The sequence below is a fragment of the Cokeromyces recurvatus genome (assembly GCF_025118155.1).
Source record: "Cokeromyces recurvatus strain NRRL 2243 chromosome Unknown BX663scaffold_38, whole genome shotgun sequence".
Taxonomy (NCBI): domain Eukaryota; kingdom Fungi; phylum Mucoromycota; class Mucoromycetes; order Mucorales; family Mucoraceae; genus Cokeromyces; species Cokeromyces recurvatus.
In genome coordinates, this window is record NW_026251424.1 from 42486 (window position 1) to 70397 (window position 27912).

At 30.5% G+C, this 27912-nt stretch overlaps 11 protein-coding genes across 11 annotated transcripts; 6 read left to right on the forward strand and 5 right to left on the reverse strand.

The window, feature by feature from the left end:
- Positions 1–470: 470 nt before the first annotated feature.
- Positions 471–2595, forward strand: BX663DRAFT_524057 (uncharacterized protein). Its single transcript, XM_051529596.1, has 5 exons — positions 471–687; positions 746–817; positions 880–1095; positions 1194–1984; positions 2058–2595. The coding sequence occupies exons 1-5, from the start codon at positions 488–490 to the stop codon at positions 2447–2449; spliced, it is 1671 nt and encodes a 556-aa protein (XP_051378588.1). The 5' UTR covers positions 471–487; the 3' UTR covers positions 2450–2595.
- Positions 2596–3068: 473 nt separating this feature from the next.
- BX663DRAFT_524060 (P-loop containing nucleoside triphosphate hydrolase protein) lies at positions 3069–6139 on the forward strand. The gene is made up of 6 exons (XM_051529597.1): positions 3069–3364; positions 3446–3640; positions 3717–4106; positions 4428–5380; positions 5463–5855; positions 5919–6139. Exons 1-6 carry the CDS (start codon positions 3210–3212, stop codon positions 5975–5977), a joined length of 2145 nt encoding a protein of 714 aa, XP_051378589.1. The 5' UTR covers positions 3069–3209; the 3' UTR covers positions 5978–6139.
- A 415-nt stretch (positions 6140–6554) lies between these two features.
- BX663DRAFT_524066 (DNA primase small subunit-like protein) lies at positions 6555–8715 on the forward strand. The gene is made up of 11 exons (XM_051529598.1): positions 6555–6624; positions 6686–6794; positions 6868–6962; positions 7020–7177; positions 7235–7341; positions 7418–7491; positions 7559–7695; positions 7792–7850; positions 7922–8268; positions 8319–8549; positions 8606–8715. The coding sequence occupies exons 1-11, from the start codon at positions 6603–6605 to the stop codon at positions 8632–8634; spliced, it is 1368 nt and encodes a 455-aa protein (XP_051378590.1). The 5' UTR covers positions 6555–6602; the 3' UTR covers positions 8635–8715.
- A 17-nt stretch (positions 8716–8732) lies between these two features.
- On the forward strand, positions 8733–11039 carry BX663DRAFT_524075 (vitamin B6 photo-protection and homoeostasis-domain-containing protein). Its single transcript, XM_051529599.1, has 9 exons — positions 8733–9319; positions 9379–9454; positions 9519–9604; positions 9674–9767; positions 9830–9917; positions 9977–10050; positions 10126–10554; positions 10607–10878; positions 10937–11039. The coding sequence occupies exons 1-9, from the start codon at positions 8874–8876 to the stop codon at positions 10986–10988; spliced, it is 1617 nt and encodes a 538-aa protein (XP_051378591.1). The 5' UTR covers positions 8733–8873; the 3' UTR covers positions 10989–11039.
- A 10-nt stretch (positions 11040–11049) lies between these two features.
- BX663DRAFT_524077 (uncharacterized protein) lies at positions 11050–11844 on the reverse strand. The gene has a single exon (XM_051529600.1). It carries the CDS (start codon positions 11360–11362, stop codon positions 11162–11164), a length of 201 nt encoding a protein of 66 aa, XP_051378593.1. The 5' UTR covers positions 11363–11844; the 3' UTR covers positions 11050–11161.
- On the reverse strand, positions 11050–12794 carry BX663DRAFT_524085 (phosphatase 2C-like domain-containing protein). The gene is made up of 4 exons (XM_051529601.1): positions 12373–12794; positions 12117–12280; positions 11866–12060; positions 11050–11727 (listed from the first exon to the last, which is right to left on the reverse strand). The coding sequence occupies exons 1-4, from the start codon at positions 12725–12727 to the stop codon at positions 11395–11397; spliced, it is 1047 nt and encodes a 348-aa protein (XP_051378592.1). The 5' UTR covers positions 12728–12794; the 3' UTR covers positions 11050–11394.
- A 77-nt stretch (positions 12795–12871) lies between these two features.
- BX663DRAFT_524086 (Mur ligase) lies at positions 12872–14572 on the reverse strand. Its single transcript, XM_051529602.1, has 2 exons — positions 14508–14572; positions 12872–14404 (listed from the first exon to the last, which is right to left on the reverse strand). The coding sequence occupies exon 2, from the start codon at positions 14200–14202 to the stop codon at positions 12943–12945; it is 1260 nt and encodes a 419-aa protein (XP_051378594.1). The 5' UTR covers positions 14203–14404; positions 14508–14572; the 3' UTR covers positions 12872–12942.
- Positions 14573–16542: 1970 nt separating this feature from the next.
- On the forward strand, positions 16543–18157 carry BX663DRAFT_555659 (uncharacterized protein; the record flags this gene model as incomplete). Its single annotated transcript, XM_051531647.1, has 2 exons — positions 16543–16612; positions 16686–18157. The coding sequence occupies 2 exons, from the start codon at positions 16543–16545 to the stop codon at positions 18155–18157; spliced, it is 1542 nt and encodes a 513-aa protein (XP_051378595.1).
- Positions 18158–18796: 639 nt separating this feature from the next.
- On the reverse strand, positions 18797–20123 carry BX663DRAFT_236619 (uncharacterized protein). Its single transcript, XM_051521832.1, has 2 exons — positions 19171–20123; positions 18797–19112 (listed from the first exon to the last, which is right to left on the reverse strand). Exons 1-2 carry the CDS (start codon positions 19843–19845, stop codon positions 18864–18866), a joined length of 924 nt encoding a protein of 307 aa, XP_051378596.1. The 5' UTR covers positions 19846–20123; the 3' UTR covers positions 18797–18863.
- Positions 20124–20176: 53 nt separating this feature from the next.
- Positions 20177–21489, reverse strand: BX663DRAFT_442745 (kinase-like domain-containing protein; the record flags this gene model as incomplete). Its single annotated transcript, XM_051523535.1, has 7 exons — positions 20177–20341; positions 20397–20582; positions 20649–20700; positions 20774–20873; positions 20938–21046; positions 21117–21333; positions 21401–21489. The coding sequence occupies 7 exons, from the start codon at positions 21487–21489 to the stop codon at positions 20177–20179; spliced, it is 918 nt and encodes a 305-aa protein (XP_051378597.1).
- Positions 21490–22119: 630 nt separating this feature from the next.
- On the forward strand, positions 22120–27856 carry BX663DRAFT_524092 (inositol hexakisphosphate-domain-containing protein). The gene is made up of 16 exons (XM_051529603.1): positions 22120–22320; positions 22406–22626; positions 22704–22792; positions 22862–22935; positions 22995–23020; positions 23086–23262; positions 23340–23399; positions 23458–23625; positions 23719–23958; positions 24024–24200; positions 24271–24716; positions 24794–25596; positions 25686–26781; positions 26853–26956; positions 27006–27107; positions 27176–27856. Exons 1-16 carry the CDS (start codon positions 22163–22165, stop codon positions 27786–27788), a joined length of 4554 nt encoding a protein of 1517 aa, XP_051378598.1. The 5' UTR covers positions 22120–22162; the 3' UTR covers positions 27789–27856.
- Positions 27857–27912: the final 56 nt, after the last annotated feature.

Consider the following 27912-nt stretch of genomic DNA (forward strand, 5'->3'; position numbering starts at 1 on the left):
ACACCCTATGTTAAGCACTATTAAATTAATTGATTGTTCAGTATGACCAAAAATAGCATGGACTATTTCATGCAACCAAAAAAAAAAAAAAAATAAGCTTTTTGTATTAATGAATTTACAAAGTATCATTTTGTCTGAAAAAGTGGTTACAAAATATCAATTGTATTAAAAGGAAGCTTGTTAAATATGGCTTAGAAAACTGAGTACGGATAGCATTTATAACATATACTTTTGCTTCAAAATGGCACTAATGATTATTGTGAACTACACAACTACTTTAAACAAATGAAAACATATGCTAATTCATAAGTAACGGCTTTTTTTTTTCTTATTGTATTCATAAATGTCAAAGTATCCATTGTTTTACATGAAGTCTATTTTTGAGTTTCAAATTAGATTAAATCCTTGATGTGACTGGCCTCAAAGTAATACATCCTTTTCTTTTTTTTTTTTTTTTTTTCTTGAACCTTTTTTTTTTTCACTTCAAATGTGCTTGGCTTCAGGATCTGATCCACCTAATAATGTAAATAAAATCGAGAATAAAAAACAAAAGCTTGATTCAAGTTATGAAAATGTATCGGGAGATGAAGATGAAACTTCTACTTGCATTATTTGTTCAGAAGTTTGGACAAGTAGGGGAGATCATTGTCTTGTTAGTTTACCATGCGGCCATTTATTTGGTAAAAAGTAAGCTAATATTATTTTTGGTTATCTAAAGAATGTTTATTGACCGAAATAAACATAGATGTATTGTGCGCTGGATATTGGATAAGTCAAGAAAGTCAAATTCAAAAAAAGCTGGATGTCCGATGTGCATGTAAATAAAATAAATTAGAAAAAATGAAATGTATTTTAATTTATTTACAAAACTACATGTAGGAAAACTACACGTGAAACAGATATTCGTGTTGTAAAACCATCAAAGATAGCAGTAAAAGATACTTCACAAATGGATTTATTAAAAAAAGAACTCGAAGCCCTTAAAAATAAAATAAAAGAAAATAAAAATGCTTTAGATTTAGCTCGCTTGTCTCTTAATTTACACAAGAAAGAACTAGAAAGAGCAAGAGAAAGACACATAATACAATTACCGCAGTAAGCATTAAATATAACGATTAATTTGAATAATGAAAAAAAAAAAAACAGGCAAAACTGATCTTGTATTTTTTTTTTCTTTTTCTATTAAAAATTAGAATCAAAGAGACAATGATAATCAAAAATCCGTTAAGATCATTAAATGTAAATACATCTTATCTTTCACCTTCTTCTTCTCAGAACAATATTAAATTGCAACCTACTTTCAGCAATGTCAGTCATGAAGATAAGGAAAACTACAACAAAATACCCGATAATTTTATCAATAAGATGGATCATACAAATATACCATATATAAAAAACTCATATCGCTATTCAATATGTAAATCGAAAAGACTATCTGAGAATAGACATGTGGCACGCGTAATGGCGTTAGATCAGCAATCTAATACCGCATATATATCATTTAAATCTTCTAAGGATGGACATGGAATACTTAAACTTAATTTAACCAATGTTGAGACGACAGAATTTATATCAACACATAATGGTTTAGTGCGAGATATACAATATAATAGTGAAAAGCCAAATTTGATTTTATCTACTGGCATAGATAAATCATTGCAATTAATATCGACCATTACGAATACAGTAGAGAAATCTGTGATGCTACCTACTGCAGGATGGTCATGTAGTTTTGATTCTTTAGATTCAAATAAATTACATTGTGGACTAATAGATAGTACTATCTTAACATATGATATACGGAATCTAAGTGTACCATTTAACCAATTTAAAAGTTCAACTATTTCAAAAACCCCACTTCATTCTATGTTTTCAAAGAAAATCCTTGACAGAAGAGTTTTATGTTGTTCGAATTTAAATCAAGCATTTATATGGGACTATCATGAAGAGATACCTATCTGTAATTTGTTAAGCATAGAAAATGGTAAGCATATATCTATTTTTTTTATTATTATTGGATAAAATGCTTTTCATTTGTTAATTGTTATACTTGTTAGGATACAAACCTTTTTCGTTCTCTTTCAATTATGGTAGTGAAAGCTCTTTATTGTTATCTTCAAGGAATAATATTGCAACAAAGCATCAACTTTTAAAATTAAATGAAGATTATTCAACAACTGTCATCGCTACTCTAGATTTCCAATTACCTCAAAAGAACTTGACAAGAACTTGTTCTTATGTAATGCATCCAGATATTATGGATAATCAAGAATCAGTTATATGTTATAGTAATGAAGTAGAAGGCATGTTATGTTTGTCGAAATCTAATCAGGATAAACTGCAACATTTTCGAATTAACAGCTGTCCTCTTGATATTCAAATATACGATCAATTAAGGCTGGCTTTCTTAACTGATAATAGATTCTTTTTACTGCAGCTTAATAAGTAAAACCTCTTTTATCATAACGATAGGAAGAAGTTTTCTTTTTATTTAGTATATTCTCATGTTATAAAATATGTGTTTTTTTTGTATAGTATAGCTTAGTATCTTATTTTAATTCATTGTATATATTCACGTAATAAACATTATCAAATTAGCAAATTGTTAATGAGATATTTTCTATAAATATCCAAGGCAATTTATGTTAGGACATGTCATTAAACTAATGCTTTCGCCCCTCTTCCCCCCCCCACATTTTACATGTGGAAATAGTGTAACATCGATCTAAACTGATTGTATTCAATAAAAGATAAGACATTTCAATTTAGCGTTTATCATTATCTTTCGTTCCGTATTTTGATCCAATCATTTTTTCTGAAAATAGGCTAATCCTAATTATTCCTACATGCTGTATCATGAATATCCTTTTGAGTACTAACTGTTTCATATCATGTATATATTTTATTGTGCTTTCAAAATAAACAAATACTAGATTGCTTAATTAAATAGAGTACAAATTTGCATTACTTATTATGGTAGTTTAAGGAGTATGTGACTACTTATTATTTTTTTTTTTTAGCCTTTTCATAATAAATTTGGTTCCTGTAAAATTATTTTTTGTTATATATAGCTTCATCTTATATGTAAATTACTTGCTCCTTCTTAACTTGCTTTTATATACTTTTATTTATTTATATATTCCATAAGCACACTTACTTTACATTAAGTTTATATCTTGTTTATTAAACTACTTTTTTCAAAAAAAAAGATGCTTCAAAATAACAGAAATAAAAAGTCATCTATTTCTTTACATCCTCCTTGCTCAAATTCCTCAACTAGAGGTACTGTTGGCAGTCCTAAATTAACTGGAAGACGTTCTTTTTTAGAAAAAGGGACAAACGTTCAAGTTATGCTTCGCTTCAAGTAAGTCTTGTCTCTTCATTTAACTTTATTTTAAATATACTTGATTACTGATCTTTCTTTTCTTTAAAAAAAAAATTATAGAGGAAGTAGCTCAGTAAAAAAACTCTCATCAAAATCATCAATATTAGAAACTGTTGATTCTAATGCAGAAGATAAAGTTTTGTTTACTCCAAATAACACGATCTATAATTTTGATCGCGTTTTTAAAGAAGAAGCTACACAACAAGGTGTTTACAATGCTGTTGCAGCACCCATATTGTCTGATGTTTTAAATGGGTAAGCACATATAAATTATACAAGTAAAATGTAATCTTTATTTATTTATTTATTTATTTCTTCTTTTTGTATATAGCTATAGTTGTACTATCTTTGCTTATGGTCAAACTGGTACTGGTAAAACCTATACTATGGAGGGTGATCTTGGTGATTCTGATGAATACCATGAAAAAAATGCTGGTATTATCCCACGTACTATTCAAAACTTATTCCAAAGACTTGGAACTCTTGGTCAAGAAAGTCACGTTATGGTTTCTATGTTAGAATTATATAACGAAGAACTTCGTGATTTGTTATGTGCTTCTGATGAACACAAAGCCTTAAATATTTTTGAAGACGGAACTGGTGTTAGAGTTCAAAACATAAAAGAACACTTAATTTCTTCCGCTTCACAAGGTTTAACTATATTGAAATCAGGTATTAAGAAAAGAATGACAGCAGCAACAAACTGTAATGAAAAGTCAAGGTAACAAAAATAATTTTTTCAAAAGTCATGTTTACAATAGAGACTTACCGTTATTTCATATTTCCTTTCTATTCTTCTTCTTGTTCTCTTCTTGTTCTTCTTCTTGTTCTTCTTCTTGTTCTTCTTCTTGTTCTTCTTCTTGTTCTTCTTCTTGTTCTTCTTCTTGTTCTTCTTCTTGTTCTTCTTCTTGTTCTTCTTCTTGTTCTTGTTCTTGCTCTTCTTCTTCTTATTATTATTTCTTATTCTTATTCTTATTATTCTTATTATTCTTATTATTTCTTATTCTTCTTATTCTTATTATTATTATTACGTACTTTTAAGCCGTTCGCATTCTATATTTACTATAACAGTTTATATGAAGTGTGAAGAAAGTAATTCATTCAGAATAGGCAAACTTAACCTTGTTGATTTAGCAGGCTCTGAGAATAGTAAGAGCTCGGGATCTGAAAACCTTCGTGCTCGTGAAGCAGCCTCTATTAATCGTAGCTTGTTGACTTTAGGACGTGTCATTAACGGACTCGTTGATAAAACCCCTCATATCCCCTATCGTGAGAGTAAATTAACGCGTTTATTGAAGGATTCCCTTGGAGGCCAGATGAAGACTTGTATTATTGCCACTGTTTCACCTGCAAATCAAACTCAAGAAGAAGTTCGTAGTACATTAGACTATGCTAGTCATGCTAAAGGCATATGTAATCGTCCTCAAGCAAATAGTCCAATAAGCCACGAACGACACGTTCATGTGCTTGTCAAAACAATAGAGCAACTTCAAGAGGAACTTCGCGTTAATTATGAAAAATCAGGTGTATACCAAACAAAAAAAGCATATGACGCGACTAGAATGGAGATGCAAGAAATGAAAGACACAATTAAAGCTCTACAAATAACAAATGAAGAACTTCAACAGGCAGAGCGTTATGTAAAGCAAGAAACTTCTCATGCTTTAGAACAAATGGAAGCAAAGCTCAAAGCTGCTGAAGAATCATTAGCTGCTGAAAGACAGGAGAAAGAAGCATTAGCTGCTCAACTTCAAATAAGCGAAGAAAAACTTGAAGAAATTAAAAAAGAAACAAATCGTCTTCATTTGGAACAAGAAAGCAAAAATCATAAAATAAGACAATTTGAAATGCAAGAAGTGCAATGGTCTAACAAAATGAAAGATGTTTTACAAAAATATAAAGAATCAGTTAATTTAGTGAAAAGCTTCAAGAACCAAATAATGCAGGCTGCTAATACTGGCTGGGACTTACTTATACAACAAATGAAAGATAATTGTAAGTTTTCTTTTAATATACGCGTAATAAGATAAAACAGTACGTTCTAAAGTAACATCTTTCTATTCTTCTTCCTTAATAGCTGATAAAGTGATTTCCATAACAGAAATTGAGCCACTTTCTAACGCGTCTACGGACATACCTGAAGTGTCTACTATGCTCACAACAGAAACCTATTCATCACAGCCAGCAACCATAACTGAAGCAGCAACAATTGTAACAGGCTCTTCATCACACCAAACATCATCACGACCAGCATCATCACAACAACAACAACCGCCATCCCAACCAACACCACCACCACAATCATCACAACGAACAACATCAAAACGGGCAACAACCTCCTCGTCCCAATTACCGATACCAACAAAAGCAAATACACTCCTTCAAGCTTTATCATCTACATCCGCCTCACCAAACGCTCGATCACCTTTAAATGCAGGTGCATCGAAGCGTAAATTAATGAATCGTTCTGGTAAGTAACAAATTAAATTAGTTTATTTTTCTATTTTCAATTATGATTAACATATTATTATAGATGGCGAAACATCGCTTCAAAGAACAAAAAAAAGAAAGCAAAGTAACATCATTCCTTAGACTTTGCTTTCTTTTTTTTACAGAACGATTCAAAAAATGTAAAAAAAAGGAAGAACCGATACTATTTTTCTTCCTTTTTTTTACATTTTGTTACAATTAATGATACCATTTATACCCAAAAACATGTAAATAAACAAATAGCCGAATAACGTGCTATTTGTTATTTGTTTAAAAAAATTTTTTTTTCCTGTCTTTATATTTTCGTTTTGATGTTAAAAGTATTGTATATTTAAAGCATGAATACGTGTATTTATATTATATCCTCGAGTTGATAAGGCTATCGTCGTATGTTAATTCAAGAAAGAAAGAAAGAAAAAAAAAAAGGCAAAACTTAAGCAAAAGATACTACGTTAGTATAAAGTACTTTTCCAACAACATTTATGTCTTCAATCTGAGCCCATCATATAATCTATGTTAAAAGGTAAAATTCTCTCTATTATATTTCCTTTTGTCTTTACTACTACAAAGGAAGTAATCATAAAATTACTATGTATGTATGTGAATATGTCGGAAATATAAAACACGTCAAGTAAATAAAATTATTTTTTTTTTTTTTTTTTTTAAAAAAAAAAAATATCGCGATTTGACTTGTTGTTCTTGTTGAATATATTGATATATACAAAAAATGAGCGACATTCATGAAAAAGGTATAATTAACTTGGTCAGTTAATAGTTAGTCTAAATAAACCCTCTTTTTTTTCGATATAGCAAGAAATGAAATAAAAGATATTGATATGCTAGAAAGTTTTTTCAGTGATGATGATCAAATGACAGATATAAATCCTGATTTAGAACAACAACTTCGAGAACAGGACGAGTAAGAATAATCATAATAAAACACATGCAACGATTAAACCTATATCATGTACTAATTACTATTCTACATGTAGATTTGATTTAAGCAATCCCATCTTTTTATATAGAATGTTTTACAACTCTTTTTTCCCTTATAAATCATATTTCAATTGGCTTAATTATGATACAAGTATATACAACTGGAAACAATTTATATGTAAAGCTACTAATCATTCATCTTTATTAGCACCTACAAAAAACTTTACACATAGAGAATTCAGTTTTACACTTCCTTCAGACATTTATATTCGGTTTCAATCATTTTCTAATAGTGAAGAGTTAAAAAAGGAAATAGAAAGATTACAACCAGCAAAGATTGATATAGGTGCAGTTTACGCAGTAAAAGTAAGACTTAACGATATAGAAGGTGAATTGTACTAGTGAATTAATTAAACAATATAGCCCAGAAATAGAAAAACAGTGAGCGAAAAGGCATTCAAACCATTAGAAAAAGAATTAGTTTTTGATATTGATATGACCGATTATGATGAAATTCGTACATGTTGCAGGTATGACAAACAAAAGATCTTTTCTTTTTCTTTGGTTCTATTCTATTCTATTCTATTCTCTAAATATTTATTTTAGTGGTGGTGATGTATGTCTTTTATGTTGGGAATTTATGACAGTTGCCATCAAGATAATCGATGTAGCACTTCGAGGTAAATGAACAATTTAGCATAGAGAATAAATTTATATATTCATGTATATACTATTTATTATTACTAGAGGATTTTGGATTTAAGCATATTATGTGGGTCTATTCAGGTCGTCGTGGTGTACATTGTTGGGTCTGTGATGAACGAGCACGCAAACTTGATAATGATGCTAGAAAAGCAATTGTAAACTATTTAGATGTAATTAAGGTAAAATACGGTATATATGTATATAAATGCCTGTATACACACACACACACTCACTCACTCACATATATATTTAATATTCCTTTGTAATGATTATAGGGTGGTGCACAAATGTCACGTAAAGTCAAATTATTTGCTCCTTTACATCCTTCATTAAGGTAGGCTTTATCTATGATTTAAACTAATATATAATATACACGTATGTACACGCATATTTATATTATGTTAGACGTTCATATCAAATTGTTGAAAAGCATTTTGAATCACTTGTACTTCAAAAGATGGGTATTTTGGATAAACCAGAAAATTGGAAAAAGTTATTAGAAATTATACCTGATGCAGATGTAAGGGAAAAGATAGATGAATCATGGAGAAATTATCCTAATAAATCTCCAAAAGAAAAATGGAATATATTAGTCAACCTTATTGAAAAGGCGGATAAAAAGAAACGATTCAAAAGAGAAAACTTATGGAGAGATATTATGTTTCAATACTGTTATCCTCGACTTGATATTAAAGTTAGTACTGCTATAAATCACTTATTAAAGAGTCCATTCTGTGTTCATCCAAAGACATGTAAGTAGCTGATTGTGTAAAAAGACGTCTATAACTCATTTCATTATTAGTAAGAGTATGTGTACCAATCAAAGTTGAAGAATGTGAAAAGTTTGATCCTTTATCTGTGCCTACCTTAATGTCTTTAAGAAGAGAATTAACACTGTATAAAGAACAGACTAAAAATATAACACCTGATAAAAAGATGGCTGATTATAAAAAGACTTCACTTAAGCCTTATATCGATTATTTTGATAAATTTGTTATGGACATAATTATTAATACAAAGAAGAGTAAAAGAGGTAAATATAATTTATTATTAAAAGTAGTTGAGTGCTAATACTATGATATATTTTAGATGAAGCTGTTAGATCAATGGAATTTTAATTATTATGTAATACTAATAAAAAGACTGTGTTTAAACGTAATAAATAACATGTATACATGCAAAAATAAAAATAAAAAAAAAAAAATTGTCACAAGGGCCCCCCTTTCTTAAGTACTATACTCTTCTCTAATAGCAACACTTGACTTTCTTTCTTTCTTTTCTCAACTCGTTAACTATCCTTCTATTGGTTTACGTCTACCCAACTTTTTTTTTTTGACACTGTGTAAAAGTTTGGATCATGATACATTCTTCACGAATCATTGTGAGGAGTCATAGCAACATCTATACCCATCAGCCATTGAGACCATCTTTAACGCGATTGTTCTGTCATAACAAAAGGACGTCATTGCTAAAGAATACAAAGCGATTATTTCATCAGGAATTACCGAAATTAGTGCAAGAGCAACGACAGGAACCTATATTGACAGAGTTTGTATATGGAAGGAAACGTATTTATACCAGTTTACAGACCATTGGAAAGACAAAATCAAACTCAGTATCAAAGGGACGTGTTGCTGCACCTATTGCTACTTCTCCCATGTCCTGGGAATGGATTCAGCCTATTATCGAGGATAATGATAAAGAGAAGAAAAAGGAATGGTATCAACTTGTAACAAATCGAAATAGATTTAGTGTATTACATTCAATAAAACAAAATTTAAGAGAAATGTTTCTTCCAGTAGGGTAAGTTATTCGCCAAAAAAAAAAAGGAGGCAAAAAATGTAAACAAATGCAATAATTAGGTATCCAGAATCTGTTCATGACTGTTATAAAAAATTTCATCTATGGCTTTTTTTTGAAACATATGTTGGATCAGCTGTAAAGAGTTAGAAATATATCTAAACCTAAATATGAATAGATATTAAATGTATACGTTTGATAGATTGGAGTATTATGTTCACAGGCTATGTTAGCATCATTAGGTTTAGGAGCAGTAGAAGCGACAGGAGGAGCAGTAGCTATTCAATGGTAATAGACAGATATTTATACCTGAATACAATATAAAAGATATTCAATACATACATATCTAAAAAATAGGGTGTTGAAAGACGGTATTGGAGAAATTGGTAAATTATTCTTTATTAAACGCTATGCAAGTTCATTTGATTCACATCCAAAGACATGGAAATTTGTAAGTAGGAGGATACATATGTTTATTTTCACTTATAAAATATTGAATCACATTTATGAAAGGTATGTGAGCTTTTATCCTCTGTTGGCTCATTTTTGCAACTTTGTACTTCTGTTGTGAGTCCAAAATTGTTTTTACCTTTAGCTGCAGGTACTCTATTCTTCCGTTCATTTACAAATGTGTACGCTAAAAGTTTAATTTTTGATTAGCTGGTAACACATTTGAATTAATACATGAAAGTATTTGGATTGCAAGTCATATGACGTTTACAAAGCATTTCTCTGTAAGTTTATATAATCGTATTAAACATATGTATTTATATTTATACATATACGTATACATCTATATATTTATTAAGCCAAATGGTAATATTGGTGATATTGTAGCTAAAGATGATGCGCAAATGTCAACTGCACATCTATTAGGTATGTTAACTGGCGTTGGTATCATTTCAATATCACATTCACCCATGTTCCTATTTGGTATATTTGCTATCTTATCACCTCTCAATATCTGGACAACGTGTAAAATGCTTCATACTGCTGAATTTGAAATCCTTAATCAGGCCAAATTAACCTTATTAGGTCGTAAATTTATTGATTCAGGGGGAATATCAGTAATTGATTATGAACAATTAAAAGATCATGAAGCTGGATTTGGTGAATGGATAAAGCCCTCGTATTATGGTAGTAGTAAAGATAATATAGTAAAAATCAGAATGGGTTCTAGTGCAGAAAAGGCATTTGCTTCTTCTGGTGAAGTACAAGAAATAGTTAAAGTATTAAAGGTTAGTATTTCAATACAGATATTATATGTATGTATTAATTATACTATTTTAGCATGAAAATTACTTATTAAATTATCATAAAAATACAATGTGGATATTATTTCATCAAGATGCTGAATCAAATGACGTCATCAAGTCAATTTTGCATTCGCTAAAGTTTTATGAACAATTAACTCGAACAGAAATAGTTAAAGAGAAAGACTGGGAAAGATATATGTACACATTAGAAGATTCTTTGAATTGGACTAGAGAAAATTATAAAAAATTCATTACTGAATTAGATAAGAAGAACTGGCAAAGTGACATTGTGTATTGGAATGACAGGTAATATCTACTTAAACCGACAACTTTGGGGTTAATTAATAATGGGATATCTTTGTAGTGGCATGAGATTAGACTGGAAAAGTTATGAGGATAAAGACCGTTCATTTTGAAGATCACACTTGAAGACTGTTTATTAGATGTTTTTTTTTGTTTTTTTTTTTGCCTTTTTTTTTTTTTTTTTACTTTTGCCCTTTGTAAATATTAACTTGCATGTATTTTATTCATACCCTTTAATAGTATATAATTTAAAAGATAGAATAATAATTCTTTTTATTCAAGTATGTCAATCGATTGTATGTAATATCAGAAAGAAAATGAGAGAAATGAAATATACAAGAATGTCCTTGTGTATACGAATATATACAATAAATATGAGGATATATAAACATGCAAAAATAAAAAATATCAAGATTTTAGGTATAATTAGAATTCCCCTTTTTTTTTCATGGTAGTGGAGGTGGTGAAGGCTCTGGTATTTTCTCATCTCTTTTAATAATTGCTACAATAACACTAATATCATCTGCTTTTCCACCCTATAAAATGAATATTAAAATAAAGTATAGAATACTCTTTTCTATTATTTACTTGATAATAAAGTCCTTCATGCATTGCTCTAACTTGAAAAGGTGAACTAGGATTATCTGGATCTTCACTTACAATTTTGGCTCTATGTGCTAATGCATCAGATATTAACTGAGGCTCAATTATAATATCTTGTCTTTTATTGTCTTGTTGAACCTTGATGCAGTTATGTACTTCTTCTAATATTTCATCGTCATAAAGATTATCAAATAATCCATCTGATCCTAATATAATTATATCTCCTTCTTCTATCTTGAGGTTAAATTGCTATAAATAGGATTAATGGGAGGTTTTTTTTTTCATTATTTTCCTAAGCCTTCTTTCTTTTATTGGACTTGTTTTCTTGCATGTGTTCCTTTTCTTTTTTTTTTTTTTTTTTTTTTTTTTTTTTTTTTTTGGCTTTACCTGAGCGTCCATCGGAGAATCAAAAGAAGCTGTGCCTAACTGATAGGGGTAATTAAACGAGTGTTGCTGTTCTTCAGATCGAAAAATATAATCATTTTGTCGAATAACAGAGACACCACAATCACCTAAATTAGCTATTCTAAGTTCATCTTGATATAAAATAACAATACAAGCTGTAGTTGACCCAACAAATCCCTATTATGTTATAAAATCAATTCACTTAACCCACTCCCCTCTATTTTCCCGAATACCTCATTTTGTGCATCTAAAGTTGTCATATGATAAGCACTTTCCAAAACTTGAATTGGATCTGGATTTACTTGAAGTTGTTGTGGTCTAACATTGGTTCTAATTCTGTCTAGCTCTAGTTGAGCATAATGCATTAGTTTACGTGAATACAGAGCTGGATTAGCGCCTATAACAACAACAACAATAATAATAATAAACTTGAGTGTGTTTTATTTATTTATTTATTTATTTTTCTTCATGTATAATATTTATATTCACCTTTATGAGCTCGCCAACCACCTACTCCATCAGCAACACCTAATGCATCAGAACGTTTAAAATAAGCATCATCACCAATTTGAAAACTGGAATATATATTATGGTCAATGGATTCTATTATAGGTTTGTCTCTTTTAGCATATCCTGAAACACCAAGATTAAGGGTATAATGAAACAATGTAGGTGATAGTGAAGGATGAAAAAAGTCAATGACATTTAAATTGTTACGAGGCTTTTCTTGTTGTTGTTGTATAATGGCTGTAACTGATCTTTTTGATGTGACTGTATGTAAAAAAGAACAAATGAATTGTCGTGATTGTTTATTAATAAAACCATAACTTCGGTATAATAGCATGGGATCTAATAAACTATATATGCATATATATATATAAAGAGAGAGAGAGAGAGAGAAAAAAAAAAAAAAAAAAAAAAAAAAAAAAAAAAAAAAGAAAGATATAAAAACAAAAATATAAATATATAGGCATATAAATATTTTGCGTATTATTGTAGTCTATTTTTGCTCGTCCAATAAAAATCATTGAATTGTATAGTTTTATTTTAGGAAATAAATCATAATAAAAGACGGTAGAGATCTGCAGCAAGATAGAGTGAACCACATAAAACCACTACATTATCTTTGTCACAAATAGAACCTGCCTTTTGAAGTGCATCTTCTAATTTACTAAAGCATTCAATATAGTTTGCCTTATCTTTAGCTGCTTCTTTGATTTTAACTGGCAATGTACTTTGTATCCATGGCATTCCAGCAGGCTGAGTAAATGGAACTGCAAAAATGATATCCGTTTCTCTAATTAATTGTTTCATCATCTCATCAATATCTTTGCCATTAGTGCACCCAATAATCCAAATGACTCTATTTGCATCAAGACTGTCAATGTATTCCCTCAATGCAATTGCAGCAGGTGGGTTATGTGCTCCGTCCACTAAGATACGATCTAAATCAAACTCGGTTTTAAGCAATAGATGATCTTCTTTTGATATCCAATCTAATCTGCCTGGCCATTTTGTTTCTTTCATTCCAATCGCTAATTGTTCTGGATTCATTTTTATTATTTGCTTTCGATACATCCAGTCTAAGGCAGTTACAGCCGTTGCTGAGTTCATTCGTTGATAGTCTCCTAATAGCTGTATAGAATAAATGTAATAGCAACTCTCATCAAATTCAAGTCTGCAAACATGAGGCGAGATAAACTCAGCTGGTTGTACAAGCTTGTAAGGTGAAGAGATTTTCTTAGCATAATGAATTAAAGTATCTACTACTGCTGGTGTATCCTGTGGTGCAATCACGACCGGATATCCTGGCTTCATAATACCTGCTTTTGCTATCGCTATCTCTTCTATTGTATGGCCAAGAATATTGGCATGATCTAAACCAATAGACGTAATAATCGTCATGACTGGTTGTTGAATGACATTAGTGGCGTCTAATAACCCACCAAGTCCTACCTCAAGTACAACAAAATCGAGATTTGACTTATCAAAGATGTAAAAGGCTGTTGCAACAAGGATCTCAAATGACGATGCTCCAATCGATCCCGCTAAATTTATTTCTGTCACTTTTGTCATCGCTTCATCATAAGTTTTCTGACTTACAGCATGTCCATTTACATTAATACTATCACGCGGCTCTATAAAATGAGGTGAATTAAAACGACCTATTGTATATCCACAAGTTAAAAGTACTGAAGTGATGTAAGCGCACACTGATCCTTTGCCATTTGTTCCTGCTACATGAATTATCTTTGTACGCTCATCAGGTCGATCTAATGCATCTAATAACTTTTGTATTCGCTCAAGTCCAAAATTCATTCTCTTTAAATTATGCTATTGCTTTATAGTAAGAATGATAAATTGAAAGGGTAAGAAAGACAAGTAAAATTAAGAAGGATATGTAGTGAATATAGTAATAGTACATTTAAAATAGATATTTTATTTAAGAAAATTTAAACCCAATAAGCACATTAATAATTATATATACCAAAATGGCCCGGAGAGGATTCTTTAAAATAAAGTGAGTGAATTGAAAAAACTTTTAATAGGCTCAAGGGAGAGAAAGAAAAAAAAAGGGGAAGGAGGCCTAAACAGCAGAATGGGTTCAATAATGAAACTATTAGTTTATGATTGTCGAAGGCGCATATACCCAATCGAGGAGCCTTTAACCTAAGGTTGTAAAGGGTGGCAACGGGTTCTTTTTCATGTAGGAGGTGATCCATTTCATATAACAGAAGTTGGATAGTTATTCAACGTATAACCTACTAACTATAATTATCACCATGCTTAGTAGAGAGGGTTGGTATTAAACGTACATACGTTGAACAATAATTTCTACTTGATTTTTTTTAAAAAAAAAAGAAACCCCCTAAAATTGGGCACAAGATATTGATTAATTATATCAAAATTGCCCAGGTGAGATCAATATAGTGTAATTATGACACTATTACTGGGAGACGTGAAATGGTAGCCAAGTAAAGAGTTTTTGACCTGGTTGTGATGGTAGTAAAGGTGGATTTTTCGTGATGAATAATGTAATCAAGTTCGTGAAGGATTGTACAAATAACTGGTCAACGGACAAATCATGAAAGGATACTACACTATGTAAGTGGTTATTTTGTAGGAAGTTGATTCAAGAGAAATGAGAGCGTAACCTTGATAGTTTTAGACTTTTGAGGTCGATAATGTATTTAGAGATAATAGATAGCATGATGCTTTGTCAAAAGTAATATAGGGTACTTTGGACAATAAGTTGCATGACTACCTGACAATCATCCAAGGCGCCAACAAATGCGCCAATTACGTTTAACGAAAGATATTGGAAGCCAAAGTATAGAATTAAACATAGTACAGTATTAATAACGTTAGAGACCAATATGCCAATGCTGAAGATATTAAATCAAGATGTATGTTTGAGTTACATCAATCACCTTCAAGTTAATATGTTACCTCTCTTTAACTTTTATGACCATTCTTCAGCTAGAGATCGCTTCCATATCTACCAAGGTCGACAAAGAGCTGCAGAATATGGTTGATATACTCTTGCATGATGCTTTTAAATACAAAGGAAGTAAAAGTAAAAAGAAGACAAAGAAGAAGCAACAGATGAGAAAAGAGAAAGATAGCGGGTACTACAAACTTCATAAACCAGTATCGAAAATAAACCAGTAGAAGATGGTCAAGTTTGAACACAAGCAAACAAAGGTTCCTCTTTTTAGTTTATGAGTGCAATATGTTTGGCAAGGATTCAGTCAAACTCAAAACCAATAGATGTGGTGTTACTGGTTAGTGTGCTGTGATACATGTTGAGATAAAATGAGAGCTTGCTAGCGGTTTGATAGCACTGACTCTAGATGAATATAAAACTTCCTGTATTTGTAATAAATACTGTCAAGACTCATTTACAAGTATTAAAGATATCTCCGGCTACAGTATTATAATCTGTTAAACTGAAAATCGTAAAATACTGTGGCAAAGAGATGTGAATGCTAGTAAAGATTCGATGTCTGTCTGGAAAGGAAATGGCCTGCCCAATGAATTTCAACAAGGACGATATTAACATTAGTTTAGACAGATCCCCGTAACGAATACCGAGTTTTCTCTACTTGTAGATTGAATTATGATCATTCCAGGTGATATATATTACATCTAATTAATATTCCATATTTGCCTAAATTTTACGTTTATTTTTTTTTTCTAAACTAAAAATATAAAATATCTCAAATTACATTTTCTTTTCATCCAAAAAATATTTGTAATCTTCTAAATTCAAAGTTCAAATACCATAGAATTGGTATGCGAAAGTTGGTTTATTTCTAATTTTCATTCCATCTAATAAACGTTAACATGGATTAAAGAATGTTGAACGTGATAATAATCAGTGTACGATATAGGAATCGAGAATAAAGTATACACGTTGCTTTATATTTTAAGGAAAAAATTAAAATTTATGTCATTAGTAAACATTTTTTTTTTACGTAATAACAATAATGGCTGGATAATAGAATATAAAGTTATTCAAAGCACATATTTTATAATTAATAAAAACATTGGTATTAAGTCTTGGTTGAAATAAATAAAAGGAAGACACGTATCTCATATTATTTTTTCATTTCTTTTCATTTCTTTTTCACCTTATTTTAATAAAATATAATAATTATGTTCAAATCAATTTTTTTCTGCCTTTTATTTTTTACACCATTGTATTCTGTTCTTGCTAGTGGTTATGGTAAAGCTATAAAAAGTTCTGATCTGATTTTTTTTTTAATGTTACATATTTAATAATAACTATTTATTTTAAGTAAATAACTATTGTGATAAGAATGATGCTCAATGCTTTGAACATGGTTTAAACTCTCGTGATGCCTCTCTCCACCCTATTAAAACTACTACGACTGCTACTACTACTGTTGGTGCCTTTACTGTTTCCTATGATGCCTTTGTTACGGATTTAAATGCTCCAGTTAGAAATTATCGTATTAATGCCGAAAAGTCTAATAATAAAAATCATATAAATGCCAATCGAAATTATGAAGTTCCATTACCTGCTGAAGTTGCTACTACTGCTATTACTGCTACTACTGAGACTGCTATTACTGCTACTGCTATTACTGATACTACTGATATTACTAATGATATTACTAATGATCATGTTGATCGTGTTGTTGTTAGCCTTATTGAAGACCCAGTTATTCAGGAGGAACAAACTGAGCATTCCTTAGCAACTGAAAATGATAATGACATGGGACTTGGTTCAGCTAATTTGGTTATTATTTGTATGAGCAGTCTTTTAGTTCTTGGAACTATCTCTGTTGGTCTCTTCTTTTTGGTACGAACTGTTCGTCATAGAAAACACTTTAATAAGGAAAACAAAGACCATTTTATCAATGATGATATTGAAAAAAATTGCAATAATACCAATCTCAAGGATGATAATTTTGACCAACAATCAAACATTGATTTAGAAAAAGGTAATAATATGAATGAAGTTATTCAAGCTAAGAAGAATAAAACTGCTTATCCTGAGAAGACTGAGGTGGCTCCTCCTGAAGAGAAAAATGAAGTTAACCAAGATGAAGAGAACAACGATTCAGCTGCTAGTCGCTTTATGCAACGTATTAGCTTTTCTGAAGGCATAGCAATTGATCCAATATCAACTACTATAGTCACTGTTGCTAAAAGTTGCTCCGTTTTTCAAGTTGCTGCTCCTATTGCTGCTGCTGTTGATTTTGTAATTCCTTCATCTTCTGCACTATTAGTCCACTATCCTAATGAGGACTTTAAGAATAAACTTCGATTCTTTGAAAACTTGTGCTCACAACAACAACAACAACAACAACAACAACAAAAATCAGAAGAAACAAGTGAAAATGACTCATCTTTAATTGGTAGCATGACAAGTTTCTGGAACTTTGATTATGATAATGATGCTGAGAGTATTGAAACTGACAAGCTGGATTATCAAGTTAAAATTAAAACCAGTCGTATTCTGCCTCAGGAATGTCTATCCAATACTTATTTTGGATTCATTGATAGAAATGAACGCTGGCAAGAACATGGTCCATACTTTGGTAGTATGCCTACAATACAATCTAATATTCAAGCCATCAGAATACCAAATTACTCGACTGGTCTTTTTGCTAATGTCCTCTTAAGAAACAATCTTGTAAAGAATGAAGATGAAAATGAAGATGAATATGACTTGGACGATGAAATTGAAGCTAAATATTTTAACCATTTAGCTCGTTTTCACAGCAGTAATATTCATCTTTAATTTGTAAATAAATATAATTATATTTCTACGTATTTATTCATTTCTTCCCTCCATCCATCTCTCTCTCTCTCTTTCATTTTCTCTCTCTTTTTTTTTATATCTTCTTGTATTATCCACACACATATACATATATGTATATCTTTGTTTATACTAATAATAGATGTGCTGGCAATAATATAGTAGTATCACTCATAAGCATTAAAGTATCATCAGTAAAGGTACAGTAAGATGATAATCTAGGATTATACATATACTTGAACATACTTTTTTTTTTGTATTTGCATTATAGAACAGTTGAATTTCAAAACGATTAATCTATTAACAAAAAAAAAAAAAAAAAAAAAAAAAAAAAGAAAATAGATAGCAGCAAATCAATGAAAGGGCATGTTTGCAAATATTTGTATATCAGTTTATTTTACTTAATACTATTGCTAATTGCTTATATAATAATATTCATCGCGTTGGTTATTATTATATGATTTTGAATAATATATTTACATAAAATCGATATACTTATATCAGCCTGTAAATCCAAATGATATCATTTTATATACATATATTATAATTCACCTCTGATTATTTACTACGTATAGATCAACGTCTACATAATTTACAGAATTAAATATAAGAATGTACCAACTCAAGGTGAATCGATATTTATACAAAAATAAAAATATATACTTATAGATTTTATTACTACATTTGATTATAGGACATTATCATGATTTAATTGCAACAAGCCATTTTCCATTGCATCTAACCAGCATTGTAAATCATTTAAAGCATTCCAAACTGAATCATAAAATTGCTGTTGTGAGTGAATAGTGTCTAAAGAAAGAGGTTGAACAACAGGTATATTCATTTTCTGTTGATTTTCATGTTCTAATTTTTGCTTGTATATTTCTGCTTCAGATACAACTGATTTTAAAGACGGGATATTCTTTAGATTGGATGTCTAAATAGTTCAAGAATTATGAATACTTGTATATGTTTATATGGATAGATTAAATTACCTTTATATTTGAGTCATTACTGTTTTGTCGTTGAGATTCATCTTGTGTTAGATATTTCGGTTGCTTGCTATTCACTAATATTTTAAATGATCCATTTTCTTCTTCTGAAGGCCTTAAAGTGGTTGCAGATCGTGCTCTTCTTGCTAAAGGAGAAGGTACGTTAACAGAAGAGCTTTTGCAATTAGGAACTAACTGATCTGTTTCTGATAAAGAGACTATCATTGGAGCAGAATTTAAACGACCCTTTTCATAGTCATTCGTGGGTCGTTGTACTGAATGGGACCTAGCTCGTATCATTGGCTTTCCGCCCTCTAGTGATCCAGAAAGTGTCATAGGCACCAGCTTTGGAACTGGAGAATTCATTAAATGTCGTGGTGACGTTGCTTCAGGCACTAATTTAGCTGTATTATGATTTGATGAAGTATCCACGTTTGGAATGTCCTTTGCTGTTTTTTTTTTAATATTTTGTTTAGAAATGGAATCATCAAGTTGACTGTGTATATGATTAGTTGTAAGCGGTGTTACAGGTAGAGAGTTGCTTTTGGTATTATTCTCCATAAAAGGATTCGGCGAAGGTAATCTGTTTTCATTCATGTATTTCGTTGGCGAATGGTTTATATTATTATTGGGTATAGTTAGCAATTCAAGTGACTTTTGCTCTGTATTCATAAACATACGAGCAAGTGGTAGTGTTTCTAAATTTCGGGTATAAGTTGGCGTTGATACTCCTGAATCTATAGCTGCTTCATTTTTTGAAGGTTCTTTCCTTTCTACATTTTTTTGCTTAATTGTTTTTTGTTCATTATTTTTAATTGTCTAACAATAATTAGAGAATATGATTAAATACACCACACTATTTGGAAAAAAAGATAATAGTATAAATTTACATCAAATTCCCATCCATCTTCACTCATATTATCAAAATTAGCCAATACGTCATTCTCTAAATCACTACATATTTCGTTTATTTAATTTAGATGACGATGTATGCAATATATTTATTGTTTTACCTGTCACTTATATCATTCGATATTATACTGCTACGTTTTGATGCATCATCTGATTTTTTCCATTTTTCATAACGCGCAATAAGGTTTCTTAAGATCGATCTAGGCACCTTACTTACGCTTTTAATAAATCTTGATTTTAATAATTCGTCTGCATTTAATCTCTAATATGAATCAAGTTAATATTAAGTTTTTCAATCATATTGAGTCTGATCTTACATCATTAGGATGTTCTGATAAACAAGAATCCACAAATTCACGAATAGCAATTGAAAATGTATCTGGTAATCTTGGTGGTGGTGATTTTGGTATAATAGAAATAGCTCTCATAGGATCTACATTAGCTAAAGGTGGATTACCCATAGCCATTTCATAAACTGTAATACCCAAAGACCAAATGTCAGCCTTTACGAAAAAAAAAAACGTGAGTTTGTTTACGTGGATTTTATATGAATGTGTTCCATATGTTACCTTATAATCATATGAGGCACCTTCCCTAATAACCTCAGGAGCCATCCAGTATCTATTTTATGATTAATACTACTAGTTTCTTACTATAGAAAAAAAAAATAAATAAAATAAAATAGATTCTTTACGGAGTGCCAACAAATGTTTGTCTTCGAAATGAATTGGCTGCTGCTACGCCAAAATCACATAGTTGTACATTTCCTTCAGCTGTTAAAAGAATATTTGCCGCTATATGATAACAGTTAGAGTTTTTATTATCATTATTATTTAGTTAAAAACCAAGTTTATGTACCTTTAATATCTCTGTGAATAATTTGATTTTTATGCAGATAGGATAGAGCTAATAAAATTTCTCGAGTAATAACTGCAATGTATTTCTCTTCAATATTTCCTGACTTTATCTATATAAAAATATATAGTTTTTAATAATTCTCACAAAAAAAAAAAAAAAAAAAAAAAAAGAGTATTTACTATAGTTCGAACACTTCCACCAGCAGCATAATCCATAATAATCCATAATTTTGTACCATTTAAAAAACATCCATAATAAGGTGTAATATTTTGAGAACGGGCATGTGTTAATTGAGATAGTAATGAAATTTCCCGTTGAATGTCATCTACATCATCTTCTTCAGTATCCAAATTTAATATCTTTATAGCAATTACTTTATTCGTCTGTGTATTTATTCTATTTAATTTAAACAATTTAGCATTAATGTTTATTTGAATGACAAAAAAAAAAAGTTTTTGAATACCCCATATAAACTGAACCATAAGCACCTTTTCCAACTTTTTTTAACTTTTTATATAATTTTGTGACAGATACAGTCTGATTAGAAGTCATTGAACATTCAATCAAATGAAATGATAAATAAACAAACAAACAAACAAAACAGAAATAAGAAAATAGGTTACATTCTGTAAGTAATTGTGACCTGCTTTTTTTTCTCTCTCTATCTCTCTATTACAGAATATTTAATGTAAACAAGGATTATAGTAAATTCCACTACACTTGAAAAATAAAAAAATAAAACTAAGCATCTTTATTTGTGTAAAATGCAACAATAATAAATTTTATTCAAGCATATATCAATTAAAACATCAATCTTATAATTGCCTTTAAATGAATTAATAATTTTTCAAAAATAAAGAGATATCGTTAGAATTATAAAAAAAAAGTCTACTCCATTTAGACACTTAAAACGGTTAAAAAAGTCTTATAAATGAATGGTATTAACAACGTAATAAAAAATAGTCCATCTTATTCTTCTGAAAATACATCTCATTGACCAACTTCACTTGGTTGTTGTAATCTAAAGAGACTTCATTTCTTATAGAGACTCAGACTTATTAAACCCTTTTAGTTAATATATTTGTCGGAAATTTGCTTAATTCTATTTTGAAAATGCGCGAATAATAATGATGTACATGATAACGATTAAAATAATGGTTTATTTTTAATTATATTTATTTATTTTTTTCCTTTTCTTTTCCTTTTATTTTCTTCTATCCAACAAATGTCAGATTTATCTCCAAAAGAAGATAACCAGTTTAATTTAACTGAATCCAATCCTTCACTACAACAGGATGAAGACTCGCCTCTACGTTCATTAAAAAGAAAATTATCACAAGAGGACCAAGTAATTAAGCAAAGTCGTTTCGTACCTTCTCGACTGTAAAATTTGATATATTTTTTCGTTAAAAAACAAAAAAAAAAAAAAGCTATCAAATGATATTTATTATCTTTTATTTTTTTTTAGTAAAGATACTTTACGACATAATTTGGTGTTTTCTTCTTTACCTGTTTCTCGTTCAAATACACCTCCTGTAGACGAATCAAGGCCTTCAACACCTTTAACTCAAGCTGTTGAATCTCAAGACCCACGTTATTTATTAAACATCGTTAAAAACTTAATGCGCACTCGTCATGGAAGCGTCTTGACTAGAAATACAATATTAAAAATGGATCATTTTGAAAAAGGTTTCTTTTCTTTTCTTTTTTTCATTTACATAAATTCTATATAAATAACTGTAGTCGAATCTTTACTTTATTCATAGGCATGAATACCAAACTAGATTTTCATCTTCAGGGTGCACCTAATTTTCGTATAGCAGAACTTGATGTTTACGGTGTAGCACAACCTACTGTAAAGTTCTATATTCATGCTGAATGATATTGACTCTAAACACTAATAATTCCTTTTAATTCGCTATAGACCATTGGTTTGTCTACTGTACTCGCACTATTAAACTGTCATCCAAATAGTAATGTAAAAGCTTCATGTACTTGGTAAATAAAGAATAAATAAGGAAAGAAAAAGAAATAAATATTAACAGCATAATAATTAGGTTTTTAACACGTGAAGAACCATTAAGTAAGTTTATTCTTCCTTTTTTTTTTTTCTGTAATGAATATTTATTAATAATCATGTTATTATAGTCTATTTGAATGGAAACCCTTATGTTTTACGTAATTATGCCGATCCATTACAAAATATGGCTGCATTTTTGGGCATTAATACAAGTCGCCTCGAAAAATTAGAAGAAAGATTAAAGCAGGATGTTATTAAAGAGGCAAAGACGATGGGAGGCCTTATTCTTGTTCATCAAGAACTTGGTAAACCTATTTTTTTTTAACAAATGTCTATTCATTATTTTAATTTTTTTTTTCTATTTTTTTTTTCCTTTTTTAAGCTGATGGTACCATTGTTCCATGCTTTATTGCCGCTGACCAAGTTCAAACTCCTAAAGAATGTAATACAATTTCTTCCCCCCCCAAAAAAAAAATAGTAAATTGATCAAATTTATATAGTGTTCGAGGAGTTCCAGAAACTTAATTATAGGTTGAAATACTTTCGTATACCCATTTGTCCTGAACAAGCTCCAGAAGATAATTACTTTGATGAATATGTACGTATTATCAAGTCATTAAAGCCTACCGACCCGTTGATATTCAATTGTGGTATGGGTGTAGTAAGAAGTAAGTAGAACAATTGTAAAATATATATTTATATACATGTATACATATAAAAAGGCTCTAAATTGATATAAACAAAATATTAATGATAAAAAGCTACTGTTGGTATTGTGATTGCTCAAATTATTAGACGTACACAATTACTTGAATTAAATGCTCCTGATCCTTTTCCAATTTCTGGTTACAATTATACAGACATGTCAAGTGTAAATACTTCTAGTAAAGTATCATCCTTAAAAGCTTTGACCTCAGATTTAGTAAAAGGCTGGGAAGAAGTAGACACTATTCAATTTCAAAATCATGCTTTGTTACGATTAGTTTACATCTTAGAACAGGGTAAGTAATAAAAAAAAAGTAAGAGGGGGATATATACTTGTACAAGTTGCTCATTTTTTATTTAGGGTTAAATTCAAAGATGTCACCTAGATCAGCTATTGAATGGGCACTCGAACGAGGAAGTCTAATTGAAAATCTAAAGGAAGCTATTATGGGTAACTACAATGTGATTACATCACTTACTGCTGTATTAGATAGCGGTGATTTTAGCAAAAAAATGTTAGATGAAATAATTGATAAATGTAAAGTTAAAAGAAAAAAAAAGAATATAAATCAATGATAGTGTAGTAATGAATATAATTTGTATTGTAGCTGATGCCGTTATTAATCTTCGGGAAGATATTTTAATGAATCGTATTAAGCAAACAACGCAACAATCTTCAGGTCATGAATCAAAGAATAGCTATATATTTAAAGCTGCTGCTGGACTTCAACGATATTATTCTTTATTATGTTTTGCTGCTTATATCAATGAGTCTCCAGATACAAACTTTAATACTAAATTTTCGGATTGGTTAAAATCAAGAACTGAAATTTTTACAATGTTACAAACGATACGACGCAAGAGTCCCAAGCTTTATTTATTTAGACCCGTGGAAGACTTGCATCGTTTGTCACATACTAGTATTTACAGTGCCTCTCTTGACTCACATTATCGTCACCACGCACTTGGATTTGGTCCTGGCATGTTTGAAATGACAGGAGTAGGCAGTCAACTTGGATCTATTGCACCAGAGCTAGAAGAATTTATTTTGAAGGTATAAAAAAATAAAAAATAAAAAAATAAAAAAAAAACAGAAGACATAATCACCTTAACTATAACATACATTCATAGTCACGCACAGGTCTTGTACTTACTTCACAAACAATCCTAAAAATTGATTTCTGGAGTGCAGCAAGCCAACTTGATGTTGAAGAGTATAATCAGCTGCAAAAGTATCCTACACCTGGGGATGTAAATACAGAAGAAGATGATTGTGCCAACACAATGAAACGACCTCAACGACATCATGTTTTCTTTGTAGAAGGTGGATCTAACTTTAGACGTATAAAGCATACACATATCTATGGTATTGCTCAGCCAACTGTGGACGGCCTTCGAACTGTACTTCGTCGATTACTGACAGATCAACCCAAGAATGAAAAGATACAATGGATTAATCTTCGTGAAGAGCCTATCATCTATATCAATGGTATCCCTTATGTCCTTCGTGATCGTTACTTTACGCTTCGTAACATAAAGGTCTACAAAGGTATTACGGGATCACGTTTAGAACAATTAGAAGATCGGTTGAAACAAGATGTCCTTCGTGAAATTAATAATTATGACGGTCGTATCTTATTGCATGGTGAAGACAATGATGGAAATGTTTTAGCTGCTTGGGAAGACGTTGATGTGAATGACGTGATGACAGTACGCGAAGTGATGGAATCTGTAGCTGCGGAAGTTGCTGAGGAATTTGATAGTGGTTATAGTAGTAGCGATTTTTCGGAAGCCATTTCTAAAAAAAACTACAAAAATATACTTGATTATCATAGAGTCCCTATTACAGCAGAAAAGGCTCCCGAGTGGTGTGATTTTGATGATATTCGTAATCTTGTTACAAGTACTGACTTGTCCAAAACGGCATTGATTATGTAATTATAGGATATATATATATATATATGTATATATATTAAAGTAAAGAGTATAATAGATACTAATTTACTTTTTTTTTATTTAATAGGAATTGTCAAGTGGGTTTAGGAAGATCTACTTTGGGCACCATTATCGCCACACTTGTCACTCGCTGGATTAAACCTACTAGTCATACGTGTCGTGATAATAGCTATCGCAATAAATGCAAATATTTGAATTATCAAATTATAAACAGCTTATTACGTGTAATTAAGAATGGGCTAGAAGTTAAGCATCTTGTTGACGATGTTATTGATACTTGTGGTGCTTTTCTTAACTTACGTGAGATGATTGAATCAGAACATATCAAGTTTGAAAATGAAAATGATGAGGCCAAAAAGAAAGTTCATATCAAACGTGGCATTGCTGCATTACATCGTTATTTTGTTCTTTTATGCTTTGAGGCCTATTTAGAGTCAACATCACCTGAATCGATGTCTGATACAGAAACATTCGAGTCTTGGCTAAACAGGCATTCAGAAATTGGTACCTTATTAGCTGAATTCAACGATCTTAATGAAGGTCTTATTGTTCCTGTTGAAAAATCAATTGGTGATGGTGTAGCTCTTTCGAGTGAAATCATGAGTGTTGTGGCTAAACGTCATGGCCAAGTATTAGCTCAACAAACAATTATGAAACATGATGCTTTTCCTGGATGTCAGAAGATGAGTTTAAAGGAAAAGATTGAGGGTGCTTATAACTTTAGACGTGTCCCAGTGAAAGATGTCAAATCATCAGTAAAAGAACCCAACAAAGCGGCTGATGTGAGTGGTTTAGCTGCTGATCTGGAAAGAAGTGATGATGAGCAGTTAACGCCTCCTTATATTTGTGGTTGCGCAATGCCTTCAAAGGATGCGATTAGGGCTGTTCTTAAATCAATGAATGCTGGTCCTGGTGGTAAAAGAAAGGTACTTTGGACATGTCTAAGAGAAGAGCCTGTACTCTATGTAAATAAACAACCTTATGTTCTTCGTTTATTCCAAGAGCCTTTGAAAAATTTGGAATCAACTGGTATTATAACTGAACGAGTTGAGTTGATGGAAGACCGTATGAAACTCGATGCACTTAATGAATGGAAAGAATACGAAGGCCGTTTATTGTTACATGATGAAAAACCTAATGACAAAGGAGAATATAAATTGATGGTAAGTATATTAACAAAGTTTTTTTTTCTTTTTAAAAAAAAAAAAATCTTGTTTAACCTTTTTTATTGTAGGGTATGTGGGAGACAATCAATAGAGAGGATATTGAAACACCCAAAGAAACTTTTCAATCTATTATAGATGAAGGCTATCAAGTTGATTATCTTAGAATTCCAATGTAAGTATTTTTTTTTTGACAGAAAAATGATTAACATAAATTCCAATAGTACGGATGAACAAGCGCCTATTCCTGATGTGTTTGATCAATTAATTCGTAGAACAAAGAATGCAAATACTGGAGTTGATGTCTTATACAATTGCCAGATGGGGTATTCTATTTTGTGTTCTTATGTAAAGCTTTTCTAATTTTTTTCTTATTATTTGTTTTGATTTATAGCCGAGGTCGTACAACTACGGGTATGGTTACAGCTTGTTTAACCGCAATGGTGATGAACAATGAGAATTTGCTTGTCAATGAATCGGGCATTATTGTATTTGACTCGCTTAATAAACTTAATGATGAAAAAAGTCTTACATATAATAGTGAAAATGAAGAATCAATGGAAGAAAGTTATCATAATGGAGAGTTTAAAATCATTCTTCAACTTATCAGCGTATTAACCTATGGTAAGCTTGCAAAATGTCTAACAGATAAAGCAATCAACATGTGCGATCACATGCAAAATCTTCGAAAGGCTATTTATGACTATAAATTACGAATGGACGCTATTGAAGATCGGAAATCGAAACAATATAAAGCTATTAGAGAAGTCGCTTTGAATTATTTGATCCGATACTTTTATTTGATTGTATTTGCTAATTATCTGTTAGAACAACTAGCATTCTCAAAATTAGAAAAACAAATGAATAGCAATGAGGGAAATCATGAAGAAGAAGGAGAAGCCATTTGTGATGATGGCATGGATAAAGCAGCGACTTTTAAGCAATGGCTAGATAATAGAAGGGAAATTACTAATATTTTAAAATTACAGTCTATAGAGTTTGATTAACTAGTTTTCCAAAATAAATAAATAAAATATGGTTTGAATTGCAGCATTTTTCTCCAGAATTATAAGAATAATAGAATTGTCTTTACACAAAAAAAAAAAAAAAAAAAAAAAAAAAAAAAAAAAA